The sequence below is a fragment of the Aethalodelphis obliquidens genome, unplaced genomic scaffold, assembly GCF_003676395.1.
Source record: "Aethalodelphis obliquidens isolate GAN/ISIS:26980383/991018 unplaced genomic scaffold, ASM367639v1 scaffold20, whole genome shotgun sequence".
Taxonomy (NCBI): Eukaryota; Metazoa; Chordata; class Mammalia; order Artiodactyla; family Delphinidae; genus Aethalodelphis; species Aethalodelphis obliquidens.
In genome coordinates, this window is record NW_020837964.1 from 18289922 (window position 1) to 18311662 (window position 21741).

The window sequence follows — 21741 nt, forward strand, 5'->3', positions numbered from 1 at the left end:
GTGGCCGGCGGGGCCGACAGGTAACTCGCCCAGAGAGGGCGGGGGCCGGTAGCCGCCCCGCCCCGCGGGGCGCCTTGGGCGGGTCTCAGTAGCGCCCACTGCGGCAGCCGGGCCGCAGGTGCCGCCCATAACACACGGTGTCCCGCCTAAGCCGAAACGCGTCTGCCGTCGGTCGGTGAGTGTGTGCGCTTCGTCGGTCCGCGTGTGTCTGTCTGGTCGAGCACACTCTCCCTCTGCGGCCATGACTCCGCCGCCACCCCAGCCACCGCCCTCAGGCCCGAACCCCGCCGCAGACTCCGCTGCCGACCCCCGTCCCGGGCCTGGACCCCTGGTCGTACTGTTCGGGGCCACGGCGGGTGCGCTGGGGCAGGACCTGGGCTCCGACGAGACCGACTTAATCCTCCTAGTCTGGCAAGTGGTGGAGCCGCGGAGCCGCCAGGTAGGGTGGAAAGAGGGCGGTGGGATCTCCAGGGAGCTTCAGGATCCGAGGGGCGCAGCGGCTGATCGGTTTTCCCCGCCGCTCGCAGGTGGGGACATTGCATAAATCGCTGGTACGCGCCGAGGCGGCCGCGCTGAGCCCGCAGTGCCGCGAGGCGAGCGGCCTGAGCGCCGACAGCCTGGCGCGGGCCGAGCCGCTGGACAAGGTGCTGCAGCAGGTGAGCGCTGGGGCCGGGGTGAATGGAGGCCCGGCCGGGCTGCAGGGACATTTCTCGGCGGTAGAGGCGGCAGGAGGCGAGGCCTGGCGCACCACAACCAACTGGCCGGGGCGGTAGGACGGGTTCCTGTTGTTTGAAACTTTCAGCGACTCCCGTGTGTGCGTGTGTCCGCGTGTGCCGGCCATTCCTAGGGGGGCGTCTTTTCAGACTTTCCAGTGGTCCACTCCTACTGAGGGGGTGGAGATGGAGGCTGCGAGACCCCTCCCAGAGTCCCCGGCCTGCGGGAGAGCTAGACTGAGACGCCTCTGGGGACCTGCCCGGCCAGGTCTCTCAGAACAGCAGCCGGAAGCTGAAAGGGCCGAGGGGCCCAGACTTGGTCATAGGTCACGGTCCCTGCTGCCTGCGTCCTCGGCCCACCCATCTGCCAGGAAGACGCTGGAGCAGGGGCGTAGGGCGGTTTCTGCCCAGGAGGCAGGCGCCGCCAGGTGTAAGCTGCTCGTCCAGGCCTGTCTCGGCCGGCTGGCCAGGCGTGGGCGCTGTCCGGACCCCGCCTGGAGGCTACCTGCCTCCTGAGTGCAAAGGCCTGGGGTGCCTCCCGGCCCTGGCTGAAGTGGGAGTCGGTTCCCTTTGCTGTTTTTCTTATCTTCATTACTGGGCTCACCCTGTGCCTGACTCTTGAGTGGAATGAGTGAAAGTGCTTTACTAGCACAAGTTCTTTCATCGTCCAACAACTCTGGTGGTTCCTGATGAGGAAACAGGCACAGATTGTAAAGCTGGGGTTAGAAGAGGTTCTTGGGCCTGTGGTTTGTGCTTGTACCAGTTCTCCAGCAGGGATAGAGGATGGGGGAGGGGCAAGGCAGCTTTCCGCCCCCTCTATGAGCAAACAACTCAGTGCCAGCCGGTCGATAAGATCTGGGTCAAAGCTCATGCTGCCCCTGGCGTCCAGGTGTGGAGCTCTGTCAGTTCTGTCCTTGGAGTTTCTCTGCCCCTCAGTTGGTCAGACCTAGGGGCGGGGCTGCCATTGACCATGAGCAGGCCGGGCCTCAGGCAGGACTGGGCCTCCCCCACCTGAGGGTGGTGCCTGGTCAGGGACAGGTTTAACCTGCTTTGCCCCGCCCTTTCCCACCTGGCTTGTCCTACTCCACCAGGTGTTTGCTCTGGCCCCATTCCAGACTCCTGGAGTGTGTGTGATGGGGGCTTGGGTGATATGTGACTGCTCCCATTTGGCCTGGAGAAGGTGACAGTGGACTGGGGGAGAAGGAGGACACAGAGCCAGGCCCAACAGGCATAGCCACCTCCTCCCCAGGCAGGGTAGGGCTGAACATCTGGCTGAACCAGCTTTGCAAGCCTGTGCCCTCCCTCCCCCTGCCCGCCTAGCTGTGAGTCCCTCTGTCTCTCTCCGCTCCCTATTCCTAGTTCTCACAGCTGGTGAGCGGGGATGTGGCTTTGCTGGGCGGGGGCCCCTACATGCTCTGCACTGATGGGCAGCAGCTGCTGCGACAGGTCCTGCACCCTGAGGCCTCCAGGAAGGTATGCCACCACTGAGGGCACAACAGGGGGTAGGGTTCCTAGGACCCCTCTTGTCACGGGGGTGGGCAGGGCAGCTCAGTTTCCCCCATTCATCCCCATTCCCATGTGCCCCCAGAACCTGGCGCTCCCCGACACCTTCTTCTCCTTCTACGACCTCCGCAGAGAGTTCCACGTGCAGCACCCGAGCACCCACCCTGCCAGGGACCTCACTGTGGCCACCATGGCACAGGGTATCTGTGACCTAGCAGGATTACGGTGGAGGGGCGGCTGTAGGCTGAATGTCTCTGAGTATGTGCATGCTGGTGGGTTGAATGAACACATGCAAGTTTACATTACCTGCTGAGTCCCTGACTGCATGTCTCTGTGCCTGTGCACATTTGGAATGTGGGCATATGTCTACATATGTCTGGGCTGGGGATCTTTAAGGGGATCCATGAGCTGGGCCAAAACAAATGTGTTTGCCAGGATTCTGCATGTGTCTGTGTAGGGGACTTGAACCTCGGTGGGACATGCTAGTTGCCCTCTCATGCTGGGATTTCCTCACTGTGAGTTCTCTGCTCATAGACTTGGGGCTGGAGACGGATGCCACAGAGGACGATTTTGGGGTGTGGGAAGTGAAGACAATGGTAGCTGTCATCCTCCACCTGCTTGATGGACCCAGCGGTAAGGTTCCTCTCACCACCTTTCACCTGTTCTCAGGGCTGGGTGACTGCCTGCCTATTACTTCCTCCAAGTTCCCCTCCCCATTTTTCACCTCTGAGAGACCACAAGGTGAAAGCCCCTTTGTTACCTCCTCATCCCCCTCAACTGTCCTCTTTTTGCAGCGCTTGGTGGGGAGACCCCCCTCCACCAGACCCTGCTGACCCCCATGCCATCTCCTCTCAGGTCAACTGTTTTCGAAGCCCGAAGTGGTAAAGCAGAAATATGAGACAGGGCCTTGGTGAGTGAGGGGGCAGGGTTGGGGGTGACACCAGCTGGACAGCTCTGACTGAGCCCCGCCCCACAGCAGCAAGGCCGACGTGGTGGACAGCGAGACTGTGGTTCGGGCTCGTGGGCTGCCCTGGCAGTCATCAGACCAGGACGTGGCTAGGTTCTTCACAGGGCTCAATATTGCCAGGTGGGTACAGCAGCACGGGTGGACCCAGGAGGGCAGGCCTACCCAGGAGGCACTAACGCAGCACTGGCTCCACAGGGGTGGTGTAGCACTGTGCCTCAATGCCCAGGGCCGCAGAAATGGTGAGGCCCTCATCCGTTTTGTGGACAGCGAGCAGCGGGACCTAGCACTGCAGAGACACAAGCACCACATGGGTGTCCGCTATATTGAGGTGGGGCTCTGGGCTTGGGAGCGGAGCAGGGCAGAGCTGAGGCCAGGCAAGCATGAAACTCATGGGCTGTTCCCACAGGTATATAAAGCAACAGGAGAGGAGTTTGTAAAGATCGCAGGGGGTGAGTGTGCTCCCAACAGCATCTAGATCCCCCTGGTTCTTGATCCATGTCCTGCTTCCCCGACGCCCCTTGCCTTTCTGCTCCCATGTGTGCTAGGTGTGGGTGGGTATTTGGAAGGGCACAAATGAAGTCAGTAGGTGACTCCCACGCCCCCCACCAAGGCACTTCACTAGAGGTGGCTCGTTTCCTGTCACGGGAAGACCAAGTGATCCTGCGGCTGCGGGGACTGCCCTTCTCGGCTGGGCCAGCAGATGTGCTAGGCTTCCTGGGGCCAGAGTGCCCAGTGACTGGGGGTGCCGATGGGCTGCTCTTTGTGCGCCACCCTGACGGCCGGCCCACTGGTGATGCCTTTGCCCTCTTCGCCTGTGAGGAGCTGGCACAGGCTGCATTACGCAGGCATAAGGGCACGCTGGGTAAGCGATACATTGAACTCTTCCGGAGCACTGCAGCCGAGGTGCAGCAGGTGAGCCACCCAGGGCTCCCCCTACCCCCGTGTGCTTCTCCAGGGTATCCCTTCCATGCCCTCCTTGGCCCTGCCCTACTTGGCATAACCAGCCTGCTGCTTCCTTCCTTACTAGGTCCTGAACCGCTATGCCTCCAGCCCACTCCTTCCCACACTGACTGCTCCACTGCTGCCTATCCCCTTCCCACTGGCAGCTGGGACCGGGAGAGACTGTGTACGCCTTCGAGGCCTGCCCTACACAGCCACCATCGAAGACATCCTAAGCTTTCTGGGGGAGGCAGCGGCTGACATTCGGCCCCATGGTGTGCACATGGTACTCAACCAGCAGGTAAAGCTGCGTCCAGTGGGGGAACACACTTAGTTACAGAGGGGTGTGTGATTGGGAGGAAGGCATTTTTGTACACGACAGACTGCTTACAAGATGGTGTGCACAGGGCCGGCCGTCGGGTGATGCCTTCATCCAGATGACATCAGCAGAGCGGGCCCTAGCTGCTGCTCAGCGTTGCCATAAGAAAGCAATGAAGGAACGCTATGTGGAGGTGGTCCCCTGCTCCACAGAGGAGATGAGCCATGTCCTGATGGGGGGCACCTTGGGCCGCAGTGGCATGTCCCCTCCACCCTGCAAGCTGCCCTGTGAGTGTCCCAGGGGGCTGGGGAAGAAGGAGGCATGTGGGGGCCAGGATGTTATAACCCTCACTTTCTACGGTGGGGACTCCCTTCTGGCTGCCCCACCCAGGGCAGTGCTGGGCTCCCTGCAGATACGCTCTCTACTTCTGCCTCTAGGCCTCTCACCGCCCACCTACGCCACCTTCCAGGCCACCCCAACACTCATTCCCACTGAGACAGCAGCTCTGTATCCCTCTTCAGCACTGCTCCCAGCCGCCAGGGTGCCCGCTGCCCCCACCCCGGTTGCCTACTACCCAGGGCCAGCCACTCAACTCTACATGAACTACACAGCTTACTACCCCAGGTACCCTGCTGCTAAGATTACTTCACAGTCTTGCCCCCTTGTCCTGGTTTGGGGGAGGATCATGATCCCCTTCCTGGGCCAAATAACTCAAGGTCTGCTGGAACTTCGACTTTACTCTGAGACGACAAGGGAGTGACAGATGTGGGCTGCCTGATGCCATCTACAAACTAGAACAGAGATGACTCTGTAGAGACAGGGGTATTAGGGAGGAGGAAATGAACCAAACACAAGGCAGAGGCAAGGGAAGAGGCAGGTAGGTCTTGGTCTAGGCCACAGGTGGCACTGCACTACTAAATCCCTGCCTTTCCTACCCTAGCCCCCCAGTCTCCCCCACCACTGTGGGCTACCTCACCACGCCCCCTGCTGCCCTGGCCTCTGCTCCCACCTCAGTGTTGTCCCAGCCAGGAGCCCTGGTCCGTATGCAGGGTGTCCCATACACAGCTGGTATGAAGGATCTGCTCAGCATCTTCCAGGCCTACCAGGTGAGGTGTGGCTGGAGGGCTTGGGAACCTGGCTGAGCCTGGAGCTCCCTGCCTAAATAATCTGTCACTTCTGCAGCTAGCCCCTGATGACTACACCAGTCTGATGCCTGTTGGTGACCCACCTCGCACTGTGCTACAGGCCCCCAAAGAATGGGTGTGTTTGTAGGTGAGGGAGCCAGGAGGTAAGAGCTGGCTGATGTCCTCAGCTAACAGGACTCTCCTGCATCCAGAGAACCAGCGCCCTCAACCTGGTTGGTAGCTTCTTTCTGGCTTGTCAAAATTCTCAGAAAGCCCCCAGAGGAGCTCAAGCCCCAGCTCCATCCCCCCTACTTATTACTCTGCCTGTTCATCCCAAAGATGATGGCTGGACCCTGAATGCAGGGCTGGGGGTGGAATGTCACCACCCTGCTCCCAGTGGTCTGATCTGGGCCTCTTAAGTAGCAGAGAGCCTTTGTTCTGTTTTGGCTATGGTCCATGCCTACAGATTCCATAGGGCTGATGTCCATAGCAGGCTTGCTTTCTTTTTAAAAAATGTAAACCCTGGTGCCTTCAGCGTATGACTCCAGGGGGCTTCTGAGTAAAGATCCCAATGTTCTACCTTCCCCTGTCCCTTCTGGTGGGGGGCAGAGAGCGCTGGCCCCAGTCCCCAGGATACTGACCTCCATGGTCACATTGCACCAGGGGTGGTCCCACCTAAGGATGCTAGCCCCCCTCTAGCTTGACACAAAGAATAACAGATGGCAAAAATCACAGGCTGTTTTGATGGACTGCATTGCAATATCCTCAGAGGACAATAGGGGGCAGGAGGCCCTCACACAAAAACTCAGGCTTGACTTTTAAAGGGACTTCTGCCTACTTTTCATGCACACCTTGGGCAGGTCAGTTGTCCTGAACTCAGCAGACACCTTGGAATGTCCTTTGCACCCATTAGAGGGTGCTGAACTGAAGCTTCGGAAGGAATTTGGAACTCTACCCTCTCCTCCGTAAAATAAACAAAGGTTCCCAACCAAGTGGACTTTTTAAAAGCCAAAGTGCCCTTCACTTTGGCACAGAGTGAGGGGCTCCACACCAGCCCTATGCAGAGGAACACTCAGGCAGATTTCAAGGAGACTGTTGACCTGTCACCGTTTATTATTTCAGCACTGTAACTGAGGAGCCTGAATTGCTGGCTCTTCTTCCCTTTGTATTTGTGTAAGGAGCACTGTACTCCTATAAAAGGTTTTAAAATACAAAATGTACAAGAAAACACAATGTCAAGTGCTGTAAACATAACTGAGAATCAGTTCCTTAATTGAACATCATCCATTTTATAAAATACAAGGTTTCAACTTGAACCCATCTGAACCTTACAGATGACCATCTGTTCTGATTATCAAAAACAGGGCTTTACAGCCAGACTCAGCAGAGCTCTGGTGATAGTGGCTAACCCTGGGCAGGGGTGGGTTGCACCCCAGGCAGCAGCACCACACTTGAACCCAAAAACATCTGTTCCTAGCTGTTTTCAGCCACGTTTCTCTGTGCATCTCCAGTAAGCAGAAGGCTGCTCATCCCATTCCTCAACCCAAGATATAGCATGGGTTGGAGGGGGAAGGGGTGGGTCCTAGCACATGCCCAGTTGCTCAGTGCTGTTACTAGAAATCAATTTGCATAGTCCAATGGATGTGTGCTGTAACACCACTATGTTGCACAAAAATTAAGGTATTTATCTACAAAACCAAAAAATACTGTCTTTTACACCAAAGCTTTTACAAAGCTGATACAAAACTGCTTACATAGTATACAAAGCTCTATTTTAAAATTTAATTTTTATTTTAAATAGGAAAGAGCATTTCTAGTGCTACAGGCATCAAGGTATTTAAAAGGCATCAAAATTTGGTGCATAGCAACTCTGTATCATAGAGGCTTTTATTCTTGAGGGCAGCAGAGCAACCCCCAAAGGGTCTTGCAAGGGAAGCTCTTGCAAGAACCCCATGTGAGGCAGCTACACCAGGGACAAGAGGGTGGAGGCAAGTCTGGCCAACTCTCTGGAACTTCATCTAAAGGCGGCCAGCCACCGCAAACCCTCCAAAGGAAACTCTGGGCTTCCAACCACAGGCCCTGAAGCAAATCTCACTATCCACACTGTGACACAAAACTCACTTTCAAAGAAAATGTGACAACACCAGGCTCCAAGAAGGACTAGAGTGATTTGCTGAAGTACAAGCATTTTTTTCTAACTAATTTTAGGGAGAAATCTAAAACATCATGGATTAAAGGAAAAAAAAAGGACCTTACTTCCTCATCCTGGGTCAATAGCTCCTAACTGGTTGACTAGAGGTGGTAGGCAATGAGCTGGCTCCCTCCACCCAGGCCTCACTTGGCCTCAGTAGACAGTCCTGGCATCTAGGACCCACAATCCCCTGCAATAATAGCATCAAGCCTTTGACCAGCCCAGCACACTGTCTCACATGTAGGCACTCAGAAAATTTGCTTCCTGAATAAAAGTACATTTCATTTGAAAACATACTGCAAACTTCAGGGGTGTTGAAATAGGCCCAAGCCTTGGAACAGGAAACTAATCCCATTAAGGGGAGGGGTAAGGGCAAGGTTTGAAAAGAGCACCCAAGTCGGGCACCTCCTTTGGTAGACAGCAGGCTGGAGTTTCTTGCTGGCCCTGCCTTGGGCACCAGCCTTACCAGCAGCACCACCAGGACATCTTTGGTGTGGAGGGTCAGGTTTAGAATGCTATCTCAGTTTTGGAATTGCCTCAAAGCCTTTTAGAAAAAGGCTGTTTTTTAGGCCATGCAGATGGGAGGGTAGGCCAGAATCATTTTAGGCTGTAAACAGAATGAGGGAAAAGCCTTCCATGCCAGTGTAAATCTTAAATGCGTCCCATCTGGAATCCTGAATGTTCTCTGCTCCTGTCTTGAAGCATAGCTCATTTGTACTTAGCTTCTGACACAGCCTGGCCTCTAGAGAAGCTAGAAGCAGCAAATTTGCCTAAACAAATCATCACAAGATTGTGGCAGCCAAATGCAGATGCTTCCACTTGGAAAAGGTCTGGGACCAGAGGACACAAAAGGGAAGAGTACTCCACAGTCTACCTGTATGTAGGATGGCAGGAAATTAAAGCTACCAAACTAAGAAACCCCACCTTTCAAAGTTCCCTTACATGTAGTTATCTTACCCAAGGCCCTGAGGAAAAAAAGCAATTTCAACATGGAGACAGCATGGAGAGATTGCAGGAAGATTACCTAGAAAGTTACAAAAATGCTATGCTCTGGAATGTCATTGTATATTCCAACACTTCAATGATTGGAATGGTGTCATTTTATCTAACAGTTTACTTTTATAAAGAGGTATGAGCTACATTTGGCTTTACTTCCTATGAATCTATGAAAGGCTTCAGGACACATGCTGAGTTTCCGAGGCATAGGTGTGGGCTTGGGGGAATAATTTTTTTTTAATGTTTGCCTCTGGAAGGTTTTATCAAAAGTTTCTACTTTAAAAATATCATCAAAGCTAAAGAGTCCTTCAAATGACAATAAAGCAGTACAAATCACCAATCCTAGCTAAGCAACCAGATCACCTGCAAAAGCAGCACCTCTGAAATGGAGAGCCTGCTGCATTCACACTCAAAGCACCCATCATATAAAAGTATCCTATTTAAATATAAAAAGCAAAGCTCATTTCCCCAAAGATCAGACAGCCTGTGCTGCTCCTGTTCTTTTACAAAATCTACACAAGGCCTGAGTTGGAGGAACGCTGCTTTCCCCACATATGGTGATCCCAACTCCTGGCTCCATCCTGAAGGTTGCAGAGTTGGAAGCCCAAGGTCCAAAGAGAGAAACATGCTGAGAAGTACATGATGGTGGACACAAGGCTGCAGTGAACGCTGTTAGAGCCCGTCGGATCTTCCTAAATCCAGGGAATCAGGACCTGGGAGGGGAGCCTGCCTGCTCGCCCCTGTTCCTTGGGAAACAGAAATCTGGGACATGTCTCTCCCAATTACCTCGTTCACTGAAAAACAAGAAAGGGAAGAGTGATTAGTGACCTCTGTGTGACTGACCATATGATGCTCAATGCCAAGCACTATTTCAAAGACATTTTTTCCCTTTCCATTGCTTTCTATAAAGATAAAGGCAGTGCTTGAAGTCTGCTCTTGAACTGGATGGCAACATCACTCCAAAAGTTGTTCCAGACCCCCTCCCCCGACCTTTCAGTTCAATTTTGTTTGGGAAGGGGAATGGCTGAAGGAAATGGTAAACGTTCTTACCCTCACTCTAAAGGCTCTTGCTCTAGCAGAGGATAGGATACTTTTGAAATGTGTTCACCTTAATCTAACTTTTCCTTAATTTCATCCTTTTAGGAGGGTTTTCCCTTTCTGATTCCTGCACTGCACCTGTATATAAAGTAAATGAAAATAAGTGCTTTGATGAGAGTAAACCACTGAGATTTGGGGGTTATTTTGTTACCCTATGCTAATGCAAACATCCTTTATCATGTGGGGGCATTTGTATTATTTCTGATCCTTTCAGAACAGGCTCTTGATTTTGTTGGTTTCTATGATGTGCCAAGCACCTCAGGAAGCACCACAGTCTTCTGTGAGGTCCAGTGCAAAGAGTTTTAATCTTAAGGAGCCAACATAGACGGGAACACCCCAAATAAGAAACTTTAGTTCTCTCACCATAAGAACTCTTTGCTTTGAAATGAAAATTCTTTGCTTTATCAACTAAAGATTCTATTCTAATTCCACTCCTAGGCATATACTCAAGAGAACTGAACACATACATCCATATAAAAACTTGTACTCAAATGTTCATACCAGCATTATTCATAATAGCTCCAAAGTGGAAATAACCCAAACATCTACCATTAATGAATGAATAAACAAAATGTGGTCTATTCCACAAAATGAAATATTATTCAGTCTTAAAAAAAGAATGAAGTTCTAATACATGCTACAACATGGATGAACCTTGAAAACATGCTAAGTGAAAGAAGCCAAACACAAAACATCATATATTGTTTGATTCCATTTATATAAAATGGCCAGAACTGACAGAAAATAAATAGATGGTTGCCAGGAGTAATGGTAAGGAAGGAATGGGGAGTGACTGCTCAGGGGTATGGGGTTTCTTTCTGGAGTAATGAAAATGTGTAAAAATTAGATACTGATGATGATTGCACAACTCTATGAATATACTAAAAAACCAATGAACTGTGTATTTTCAAGGATGAATTTTATAGTAATGAATTATATCTCAATACAGCTGTTATAAACAAAAATAGACCAAGACAAAAAAAAAATCTCTATAATTAGCATTTGAAGTGATCATAGAGCAAAGGAGACACTAATGATTGTTTAAGAAATCTTCGAGGACTTCTCTGGTGGTGCAGTTGTTAAGAATCCGCCTGCCAATGCAGGGGACACAGGTTCAAGCCCTGGTCCGGGAAGATCCCACATGCCGTGGAGCAACTAAGCCTGTGTGCCACAACGACTGAGCCTGCACTCTAGAGCCCGCGAGCCACAACTACTGAGCCTACGTGCCACAACTACTGAAGCCCGCGTGCCTAAAGCCCGTGTTCCACAACAAAAGAAGCCACCACAATGAGAAGCCCATGCACTGCAACAAAGAGTAGCCCCCACTTGCCGTAACTAGAGAGAAAGCACACGTGCAGCAACAGAGACCCAACGCAGCCAAAAAAAAGAAAAAAAGAAAAGATTAAAAAAAGGAAAAGAGGACTTCCCTGGTGGCACAGTGGTTAAGAATCTGCCTGCCAATGCAGGGGACACAGGTTCGGGCCCTGGTCCGGGAAGATCCCACACGCCGTGGAGCAACTAAGCCTGTGTCCCACAACTACTGAGCCTACACTCTAGAGCCCACGTGCCACAACTACTGAGCCTGTGTGCCACAACTACTGAAGCCCATGTGCCTAGAGCCTATGCTCCGCAACAAGAGAAGCCACCACAGTGAGAAGCCTGTCCACCGCAACGAAGAGTAGCCCCCACTCGCCACAACTAGATAAAGCCTGTGCAGCAACGAAGACCCAGCGCAGCCAAAAATAAATAAATAAATTTTAAAAAAAGAAAAGAAATAGCTTCAAACCCCTTTAAAAAAATCTTCAAATATTAACATCTAATCTTTTTTTAAAATTAATTAATTAGTTTATTTTTTGGGCTGTGTTGGGTTTTCACTTCTGTGCGAGGGCTTTCTCTAGTTGCGGCGAGCGGGGGCCACTCTTCATCGCGGTGTGCGGGCCTCTCACTGTCGCGGCCTCTCTTGTCGCGGAGCACAGGCTCCAGACGCGCAGGCTCAGTAGCTGTGGCTCACGGGCCCAGTTGCTCCGCGGCATGTGGGATCTTCCTGGACCAGGGCTCGAACCCGTGTCCCCTGAACTGGCAGGCAGAATCTCAACCACTGAGCCACCAGGGAAGCCCCCCATCCAATCTTTTTATTGTTTAGGTAGTTAAGAAAAAATTCTTCGAACTCATATACTCATCATGGCTATAAGGAGAATGGAACTAACATTCGCTCCACAAATATTTATTGGGTATCCATGGGTTAACTTTACAATCGAAATTTATATCTTATTTCAGTTAAATCTTCACATTATTTTAAGATCACTATTACCCCACTTTACATATCAGTTAACAGAGGCTTTGCCAGTTCACACAATTTTCTTAGTAAATGGTAGAATCAGTTTCAAAACACCTGTTCAACTTCTTGAAAGCCAAAAGAGTAGAAGAGCATGGAAATCATTTAGACAAAGATAATGCAAAGGACCTGGACAAATGTGGTGCTCACAGTGAGTGTGGTGATGGTAAGAAGAGGGAAAGAGGAAAGGATTGATTCGCCACTACCACCAACGTTTTAAGTCTAGGAAGAATAGTGCTGTCACTACTGGAAATAAGCTGAGGAGGAATATAGAGGAGGAAGGTGGTAGGTTAGGTCTGGAATTGGATTTGGAAATTAGAACATCCAAATGGAAAAATCCTATGGGTAAGGGACTACACTCAATGGTCAGAGCAAGAAGAGATGTATGTACCTTCTTACTAGAGACCTGGAAGTATGGGAGCAGTTTCATAGTTCCACTGAGGAGCAAAAGGCTGAAGAAAAAGTGGGAGTAGCCTTGTGATCTGATGAGAAAATAGGACCTGGGAGAGCAAATATGTAAGCAAAGGAATGGCCTGGAAATTAGGTTTAGCTTGAATACAGGCTCTGCCACTAATTCCATGTGTGTCCTTGGACAAATTACTTCATATATCTAAGACTCCCATTTCCTTAGCTATACAATGATGGTGTTAAACTAATAAGGTCTCTTTAACTGTAGAAGTCCGTGATTTGTCATCAGACAAATTTTCAAGTGGCAGTACTCAGAAGGGCAAAGAAGTGAAGGATAAAAATTTGGCTTGGGCTTCCCTGGTGGCGCAGTGGTTGAGAGTCCGTGTGCCGAGGCAGGGGACAAGGGTTTGTGCCCCAGTCCAGGAAGATCCCACATGCCACGGAGCGGCTAGGCCCGTGAGCCATGGCCGCTGAGCCTGCACGTGTGGCGCCTGTGCTCCGCAACAGGAGAGGCCACAACAGTGAGAGGCCCGCGTACCAAAAAAAAAAAAAAAAAAAAAAAAAAAAAATTTTTTTTTAAAGTGAGGCAAAGAAGTAGGAGTAGAAGCTAAAGGAATCTAACTACAAAAGGATGAAGATTAAGCAGTGTTGGCTAGCTCTAATAATCACTAATTGAGATCAATTTTTGAAGGTCATTGGTACAGACTTATGAAGGTCTTTGTCAGATAGAGGATGCTTTTCAAGTAAATTTTCCAGGCTAGGATTTATTGACCATTCATGATGGTTTGCAAAGAAGGATAGAATTAATCTAAACTGACTCCTGACTGCTAGAAATAACTCACTGAGATAGTTTCTATGTAAATGAAAACTTATGGGGATACTCTGCATAACAATACATTTTCTCTTCAGTTTCCTCATAAGTATAATGGAGACTTTTTTAAAACCTCTTATATAGTAAATAAAGGGACATAAATAGACAAGGCAGCCTTTGGCACCTCTGTCATAACAAGGGAGCAGTGTTTTCAGTGTAGATTCTATGTGTGGGTCTATGGGATAGTCTCCTGCTAAGAAAGAGCACAAGGATGGCCCGTGATCTCTGTGCATGGCCTCTAACACTACTCATCGCATTAGATTATCAGTAGGCATCAGTATTACCTGTCTCTTGAATAGCCTGTGAACTCCTGAAGGACAAGGACTTTACTACCGAGGAAACATCAATTTCTAATGACTGAATAAATGGATCATAATCCAGTACAATTACTTGGAAGCTATTTGGAATAGTACCCTGAAAGTTCATTAGGTGGTGGGGTTGGAAAGGGACCAGAGAATGTTATTAAGACTAACACAAGGCATCTGATTTTGATTTTGGCAGTGTCTATTTTAAACAGGTCTCACAGCAGCAGTGGCAAAAAGCCAAATATAGAATCAAGTACCCAGCTCACATTCAAGTCATCTTTCCTGTCGCTTATTCCTTCCAAAGACGGTAACTTCAGAGATGTTCCAGGCTGCCATTAAACACACCTTTTTCAAATCTTGTCTCATTGTTCAAGTTTTAAAACAAGATGATTAAAAATGGTGCTTGGGCTTCCCTGGTGGCGCAGTGGTTGAGAATCTGCCTGCTAATGCAGGGGACACGGGTTCGAGCCCTGGTCTGGGAAGATCCCACATGCCGCGGAGCAACTAGGCCCGTGAGCCACAACTACTGAGCCTGCGCGTCTGGAGCCTGTGCTCTGCGACAAGAGAGGCCGCAATAGTGAGAGGCCCGCGCACCGCGATGAAGAGTGGCCCCCGCTTGCCACAACTAGAGAAAGCCCTCGCACAGAAACGAAGACCCAACACAGCCAAAAATAAAATAAATAAATAAATAATAATTAAAAAAAAAAAATGGTGCTTTATCATCATCGAAAACCATGTGATATATTTTTTTCCTGTGTCTTTATGAGGAAGTCAATGCTTACATTTTCTTGAGGATGAGGGTCTATAACAAACACTATCCACTCACTTACCAAGTACACTTTGATGATAAGGATAAACACATCATTTTCTGAAGAAGTCGGGTGGTGACCTTTATAGCAAAAGCCTGATCGAAGGTATGTTATCTCTGTTCCCCCTTACCAAAGTTCTGCTGTTCTTTTGCCTAGTGTGCGTAACCTCACTTAGTTAAACCAACCTGCAAGGTTCCTGACAGTTCAGGATTTTAAGACTAGGATAAAGCTAAGAAGATTTTCCACAAAGAAGCACTCAAGCCGACTATACTCAAACATACTTTAACATATAATAATCAGAGAGTAGATTTAAGTTCCAAAAGGGCAAGGAACTTGTCTATCTTGTTCTCCATTGACTCCTTAGTGCTTGGTAAATATTGAGTGCTGATTAAAATTATGTGCCAATTGAATCTTTAATGTAATATGGGACTTGGCAAAACAACAACAAAAATTATGCTCAAATAATAGCTACTGAATACAAATTTTAGGCCAGGGAGTCAGAACTGTAACAAAGCAGTCCCTTCACCATCCTTTAGCAATAACTTGAGCACAGTGTGGTATCCAAGCCCACTGCTCTCCTTTGCCCCCTCACTTCACACTTAGCCTGGGGGCTCTGGGCTCTGGCTCCCACCTCTGGGTTCCTAAGATAGCCTTCTAATGTGACTGGCCAAACTTTGTCAACTTGAGCAAATTAAAATTATTACTGGTAAGCAAATCTATAATGTAATTTACATGTAAATCATTAGCAATCTTGATAAATACAGTACTAATTTCTTTTTTTTGCGGTACGCGGGCCTCTCACTGCTGTGGCCTCTCCCGTTGCGGAGCACAAGCTCCAGACACGCAGGCTCAGCGGCCATGGCTCACGGGCCCAGCCACTCCGCGGCATGTGGCATCTCCCCGGACCGGGGCACGAACCCGTGTCCCCTGCATCGGCAGGCAAACTCTCAACCACGGCGCCACCAGGGAAGCCCAGTACTAATTTCTTTAAAAAATTAGTGCTTGCAATTTTCACTTCCTTTTGAATGTATATATGCATGAATTTATTGATTTATTTAAGTCCTACTCCACAAAGCATGTGAGTTGGCTTTATTTTTTTTTCACGAATTTAAGGTAAAAACATAAGGAGTTGTTTATGCCCCTACTGTACAATTTTATCACTTCCCCCCTATAAAGAGTAAAGTGAATTAAAAGCCTAGAACAAGGGTCAACAGCCCTCAACACCCGTGGTAACAGGTTATGTAGGTCACAGCATTTGGCCTACTTGTGGCAGCTACCGTCCTTGACTCCCATTACCCCAACACCTGGCTTGCCACAACAGAAGTAGTCAGAGCCATCAGCAATATCTGCTGTAAGAAAAAACAAATTTCTTTTTTAATCCAAGAGATGTTCAAATTAACAGTCCACTGTAATGCTATCTGTACACACAAGAATGAGGTGTTTGAGTAACGGCCTCTTATTTAGAGCTATTTCCAATGCTTACGGATTCAGAGTTAGAGCTGGCAAGCATGGTAGGGTATGAAATCTCACCACCAGGTGGAGGGGCAGGGTAACCCAGGGCACTGCCTTTGGAATAGGCGGATGCACATTGTCAAACACACAAAAGTTCAAAGGGCCTTCATAACTAGCATCTGAGCACCTTGATCACTTTTGTAAAGTATTTTTTGGTATAATCAGTCTCCATTTATGTATACTATTTCATTTTAAAGCTGCAATGAACATTCATCAAAGTTTAGCAAATTCATCTTTTCTTCCTTTCCTTACACCCCAAGATTAAAGGTATAATTCATTCTCTGGGTGAACAATTTTATGGAGATATTATTTTTTATAAAATGAAGGCCATATATAAGTATAATCATTTTCTGAATTTCACTTGAAATGAAGAAATAAGAGAAATTTGGAAGTAAAGGAATAGAAATTATTTTAAATGTATGAGAAACTAGTATTACTTTATGGTTTATTACTCTATAAGCATAGTTTCCCTAAGATTTACTTTTAGGTTATTAGATAAGTTATAAGAATACCATCTAGGGCTTCCCTGGTGGCGCAGTGGTTGAGAGTCCGCCTGCCGATGCAGGGGACACGGGTTCGTGCCCCGGTCCGGGAAGATCCCACATGCCGCGGAGCGGTTGGGCCCGTGAGCCATGGCCGCTGACCCTGCGCGTCCGGAGCCTGTGCTCCGCAACGGGAGAGGCCACAACAGTGAGAGGCCCGCGAACCGCAAAAAAAAAAAAAAAAAAAAAAAAGAATACCATCTAAATGAAATACATAAAATACTGAATTCAACTATTTATAGAATGAGCTGAAGAATTAATTTGCATTTATCAAAATCTGATTAATTTGCCATTTCGAGCTGAAGGCAGAAAAAAGTTCCTGAAAACTTAGAAGGTACCTATGGTAGACTGCTAAATGTCCTAATTCATTCTTCTCTAGTAATTGAGTTTAACTAGTCACAGGGCCACTCAGCTACAGACTACACATTTCCTGGCTTCCCTTTTGTAGCAAGGTATGACCATGTAACTTGCTTTCTCTAACTAAGTGTGAGTAAAAGTGATGTGTGCATCTTCCTCATCACTTGCTCAGTAACCTCTTCCCCTCCTTTTCATACCCCTTGCTTTGGGCAAAGACTCAGTCAACGTGGTGACTCTGCTTTGACAATACCTAAAGAGGTAGAGGAACTAAATGAAACAGGAATCCTGATCTCTGAATTACCGTAAGGTGTGAGAGAAAATTCCAGTGTAGTTAAGCCACTGTATTTTGGGATCTATGTTATAATAACCTAGCTTACATTATTAACAAAAATAAAACTCACCACCATAAAGGTAAGACAGAAAGAATATTCAAGCATTTTAAGCAAGAACCAAGATAACCAGCTTGAGCTCTATCATAACAAGTTTTTAACTAAGTTATTTTATTCTATTCTATTCCATTCCATTCCATTCCATTCTATTCTATTCTATTTTTTGGCCGCGTTGTGCGGTTTGCAGGATCTTAGTTCCCTGACCAGGGATTGAACCCGGGCCCCAGCAGTGAAAGCACCAGTCCTAACCACTGGACCGCCAGGGAATTCCCTAAGTTATTTTAAGTTTTACACCGAACTCTAGATAGCTTCCAACCATAGGACAGATTGAAAATTACATGCACAATGATCAGAAGATACCCTTCACTTTTAACATTAGATTTAATACTACTAAAGGGAAATTATGACACTTTTTTCCACAACTGACTGAGGGGGAGATCAGTCCTGTTATTAAGGATCCTTTCTTTCTAAGAAACCTCTTATATATGTGATACTATACTAAGTGTCATACAGATCTTTCCTCTAGAAAAAGTTGTAACTCAAAACATTCTACAAACATTAAGTCTCCAGCTGAGTAAACAGTACACAGTTACTTGAAAGTATATTCAAGTATCAGCACGTATGTTTTTGCATCAGTAAAAACTGAAATGTGGGGGGAAAAAAAACCCAAAAACAAAAAACTTATTTTCAACTTAGGTTAAGAGGTGAGATTCTGGGGACTTCCCTGGAGGCGCAGTGGTTAAGAATCCGCCTGCCAATGCAGGGGGCATGGGTTTGAGCCCTGGTCCAGGAAGATCCCACATGCCGCGGAGCAACTAAGCCCGTGAGCCACAACTATTGAGCCAGCGCTCTAGAGCCCGCGAGCCACAACTACTGAAGCCCGCGCGCCTAGAACCGAGCTCTGCAACAGGAGAAGCCACCGCAATGAGAAGCCTGCACACTGCAACGAAGAGTAGCTCGCGCTCACCGCAACTAGAGAAAGCCTGCGCACGGCAACAAAGACCCAACACAACCCAAAATAAATAAATTTTAAAAAACGGATGTGGAATTCTGAATTTTAGGCCTATCAGAAGACTGTCCTTTTCCTTATTTTTTTACATTTTGTACATTTTCTCTGAGTAATCTTGTCCATTTCTATATACTGTACTGTTGACTCCCACATCTGTTGTCTCCAGGGCCCAAACCTGAGCTCCAGAGCTGTAAACCCGCATGACTCATTCCACACCTATGCTACGAATCCCACATGCTTGCCTCTTCAAGATCTTGCCCCACAAATTTCCTGCACTCTTCTCTTTAATCAATCTACTCACCAACCCTCTCCTCCTGGATTCTTTTCATCATTGCTTAAATATGGGTAAGTCTCTATCTCAAACAAGCAAGTGAGCAAACAAATAAAAACCCTAGACCCCACATGGCCCTCTATATCTAATTTCTTTCTTTCATTGTTTAACATCTTAAAGGAGTTATCTACACTGCCTGCTGTTTCTCTATTCTTACCTCCTGTTCATTCCTTAGTCATCCATTGGTCCCTTCACTCCACAGAAACATTTCTTACCAAGATCACTAGTGACCAAATTGTTGCTTCATACACAAGAAGGGCAGTGGGGTAAACACTGGAAGAAATAAGATTTAATTTTGGTTCAGCCGTGATGTGACTAGGGCAATTTAATCTTTTTTCAACTGATCTTCTCAACTATGATACAAGGAAATTCATTTAAATCCTTCTATAACTCTCCTGAGAGTTTTATAGATATGTAGATATTTAGTGGCCAATGATGTGAGACCAGGGTAGGCTGGCCCAGCTTCTGGGAGAAGCCAGGGTTTTGGTGCCTTATCAGGAAGCTTTAGTATCCTAAATATAAAGATTTGGGTAGTAGACATGATTTCTAAGTCCCCTTCCAAATCCAAATTCATTAAAATGAAATTCAAATGGCATTTTGAGAACTACAATCTGTATGTTTATAATTTCTACCACAGACTTTCTCAAGTGGCTTTGAGAGTCTTTGAAGAAAGAAGCTGTGTGAGGGAGAGGGAGTGGTATGGTTGCTTGCTGAGGCACAGAGGCCTGAGGCCCAGCCCCCTCCTCACAAGCACTGACTCCTTCCAAATGGAGCCCCAGATGAACTACCAGCATGCAAACATGGGCCTAAAGGACAGGCTCAAGGGTAAATGATCCAGGTTGCCTCTGGCAAATGGCTAACATTTCCTGCTTTATTTCCATTCCATACTGCCTCACATCAAAACTTAGAGCACCTGACCAGAAATGAGTAGGCTTACACACCTTATCAGCAACCAAATTTACTCCGCATCCAAGCCACAGAATTCATATAGACAGGACTCCCTCTGCTTTGGTTCAATAAATCCAATCAACACTTGACTTTTATTCAATCCCAGACTAAAATTATAAGTGTGAGAGCCTGAGTGTAGTTAAATTTAAAAAGCACTCTTACAGTCAAAGTTTAGTTCCAGAGATAATGAGTGGGCCCCTACCAAGAAGATGCCCATGTATACCCCCTCCTCTGCAGCACATGCAAATCTGGCCACTGCATGCAAATATCAGACTTGGGCAGAAAAACAGTGACACATTTCAATCAACACTCACCCTCTAGATTCTCCAGAAAGGAGGTGGACATGAGAGCTCACTGTGGTTAGGCCATTTCTCTGCTGAACCTGATGGCTGGTGTTCCAAGTCAGACATAAACTGGTCTGTGTCAAAGAAGACAACATCACTACTGAATGGAACAAACCAGAGGGTAACAATCTACTACATGCCCAGCTTGTTTTTTTCTATAATTAAGAGGAATTTAGTTGTCCTTTATCTGTCAATCACTACATAAAATGGCTCCCCGCATTTTATTAGATAATATAAATATTGAAGTCCAGAGAGTTTAGGTAACGCTGATTTATTTTCTAAATTTAAAAGGGCAGTTATTTTAAAAAGTTACAATGGTGGTTTTCAGTGATTTTAAAGGACAGATTTAGTTTTAAATAAACTAGTTTTTATTAGATTAGATCTATCAGTGGTTCCCAAATACATGTCTGTGGCTACATCACAGTTATCTGGGCACTTAATAAAAAAAATAAACTCCTGGGCTCTACTTTAGAGCACAGAATCAAAATGTCTAAGGGTACGAGCCCAGAACACTATACGCATAGGTAAATTTGTGGGTCATGGAGGAATATTTTTTAAACTGAAGTTCACATCCATTAGCAGGCTATGAAATCAATTCAGCAAGCTGAAATCAGTATTTAAAAAAATAAATAGAACAAAATAGAAGATAAGCTACATTTTTTTAAATAAAGGTTAAGGATTGGCTTGTGAGCCTTTCATGTTAGGTGTGTATGTTTTTTGTGTTTGTTTGTTATGTAATAGATCATGCTATAAAACTTACTTCTTATTGTTAGAAGCTGTCAAAAATGTTGAAAGTCACTGTACTCAAGAAGAGTCACTATTACCAGTTTTGTGATAATCGCTGACACACACAGATGCCCAGTTAAAGAGTCCAAAATACAATGAGGCAAAACCTCCTCCTGTGACCTATAAGGAATTATTTTTGGCCTTTGCTGTACGAATTCAAATAAAAGGACCTAACCTTTTATTAGATTCTAGAAGAATGATTATTTTATCTTGGAAGAGAAGAAACTGTAGTCTCTGTGAACTAATTAATACCCTCCTCTTAGGCAGATAAAAGAGGGAAAACAGGGCTTCCCTGGTGGCGCAGTGGTTGAGAGTCCGCCTGCCGATGCAGGGGACACAGGTTCGTGCCCCGGTCCGGGAGGATCCCACGTGCGGCGGAGCGCCTGGGCCCGTGAGCCATGGCCACTGAGCCTGCGCATCCGGAGCCTGTGCCCCGCAACGGGAGAGGCCACAACAGTGAGAGGCCCGCGTACCGCAAAAAAAAAAAAAAAAAAAAAAAAAAAAGAGGGAAAACAGAGGAGGAGCCAATCTGTTCAAAATGCAGCCTCACTAAAGGGGTCAAAACAAAACACAAAAACCAGAAATCCTTTGTGAATAGGCAAAATTTTTCTGCCTTAAGCTTCTTTATTACTAAATTTGAGATCACTCACCTAGCTTTCAGGGGTGACTTAAGGATTACAGTGTGTATGAAGTATTTTAAAGACTCCAGATATATTGTCAAAAGTCTGCCTTCTGAGGATGCCCAATCTTCACAACTGAGTCCTTCAAAACAGATTCTAAAGTGTAGAACATGTGAGTCCATGTAAATCAGCACATAAATTAGAAGAAAGAAGTCCAGGCCAACAGATGCTGGGGGCTTTTGTGAGTTGTGTGATACAGTGGTAGTTTCAGATTGTGCTTATGGAAACTTGCAGTCCTCGAGACATTTTTCTAGTTCCTTGAAAC

The 21741-nt window shown here is 47.3% G+C and overlaps 2 protein-coding genes across 10 annotated transcripts in view; one reads left to right on the top strand and one right to left on the bottom strand.

Moving 5' to 3' along the window:
* Window positions 1–119: 119 nt before the first annotated feature.
* Window positions 120–6793, top strand: ESRP2 (epithelial splicing regulatory protein 2). 3 transcript variants are annotated; one of them, XM_027119507.1, is made up of 15 exons: window positions 120–439; window positions 528–656; window positions 2073–2186; window positions 2302–2416; window positions 2751–2849; window positions 3072–3126; window positions 3193–3303; window positions 3379–3511; window positions 3590–3632; window positions 3794–4095; window positions 4211–4423; window positions 4530–4728; window positions 4963–5065; window positions 5382–5547; window positions 5624–6793. In XM_027119507.1, exons 1-15 carry the CDS (start codon window positions 242–244, stop codon window positions 5711–5713), a joined length of 2070 nt encoding a protein of 689 aa, XP_026975308.1. In that variant the 5' UTR covers window positions 120–241; the 3' UTR covers window positions 5714–6793. The 3 variants fall into 3 exon arrangements, with proteins under 3 accessions (XP_026975308.1, XP_026975305.1, XP_026975307.1); XM_027119504.1 differs by having other exon boundaries at window positions 4879–5065; window positions 5624–6788; XM_027119506.1 differs by having other exon boundaries at window positions 3196–3303; window positions 4879–5065; window positions 5624–6788.
* NFATC3 (nuclear factor of activated T cells 3) overlaps window positions 6661–21741 on the bottom strand; it is a 136310-nt gene continuing 121229 nt past the window's right edge. For 2 of the 7 annotated variants that reach the window (XM_027119503.1, XM_027119500.1), the window contains one exon: window positions 6661–9546. In XM_027119503.1, coding sequence (XP_026975304.1) covers window positions 9425–9546 — 122 coding nt within the window. In that variant the 3' untranslated portion in view covers window positions 6661–9424. Of the gene's footprint in view, window positions 9547–9802; window positions 9929–19980; window positions 20085–21741 lie in introns of those variants that run through there. The other 5 variants (XM_027119501.1, XM_027119502.1, XR_003435456.1 and 2 more) reach the window with 5 other exon arrangements.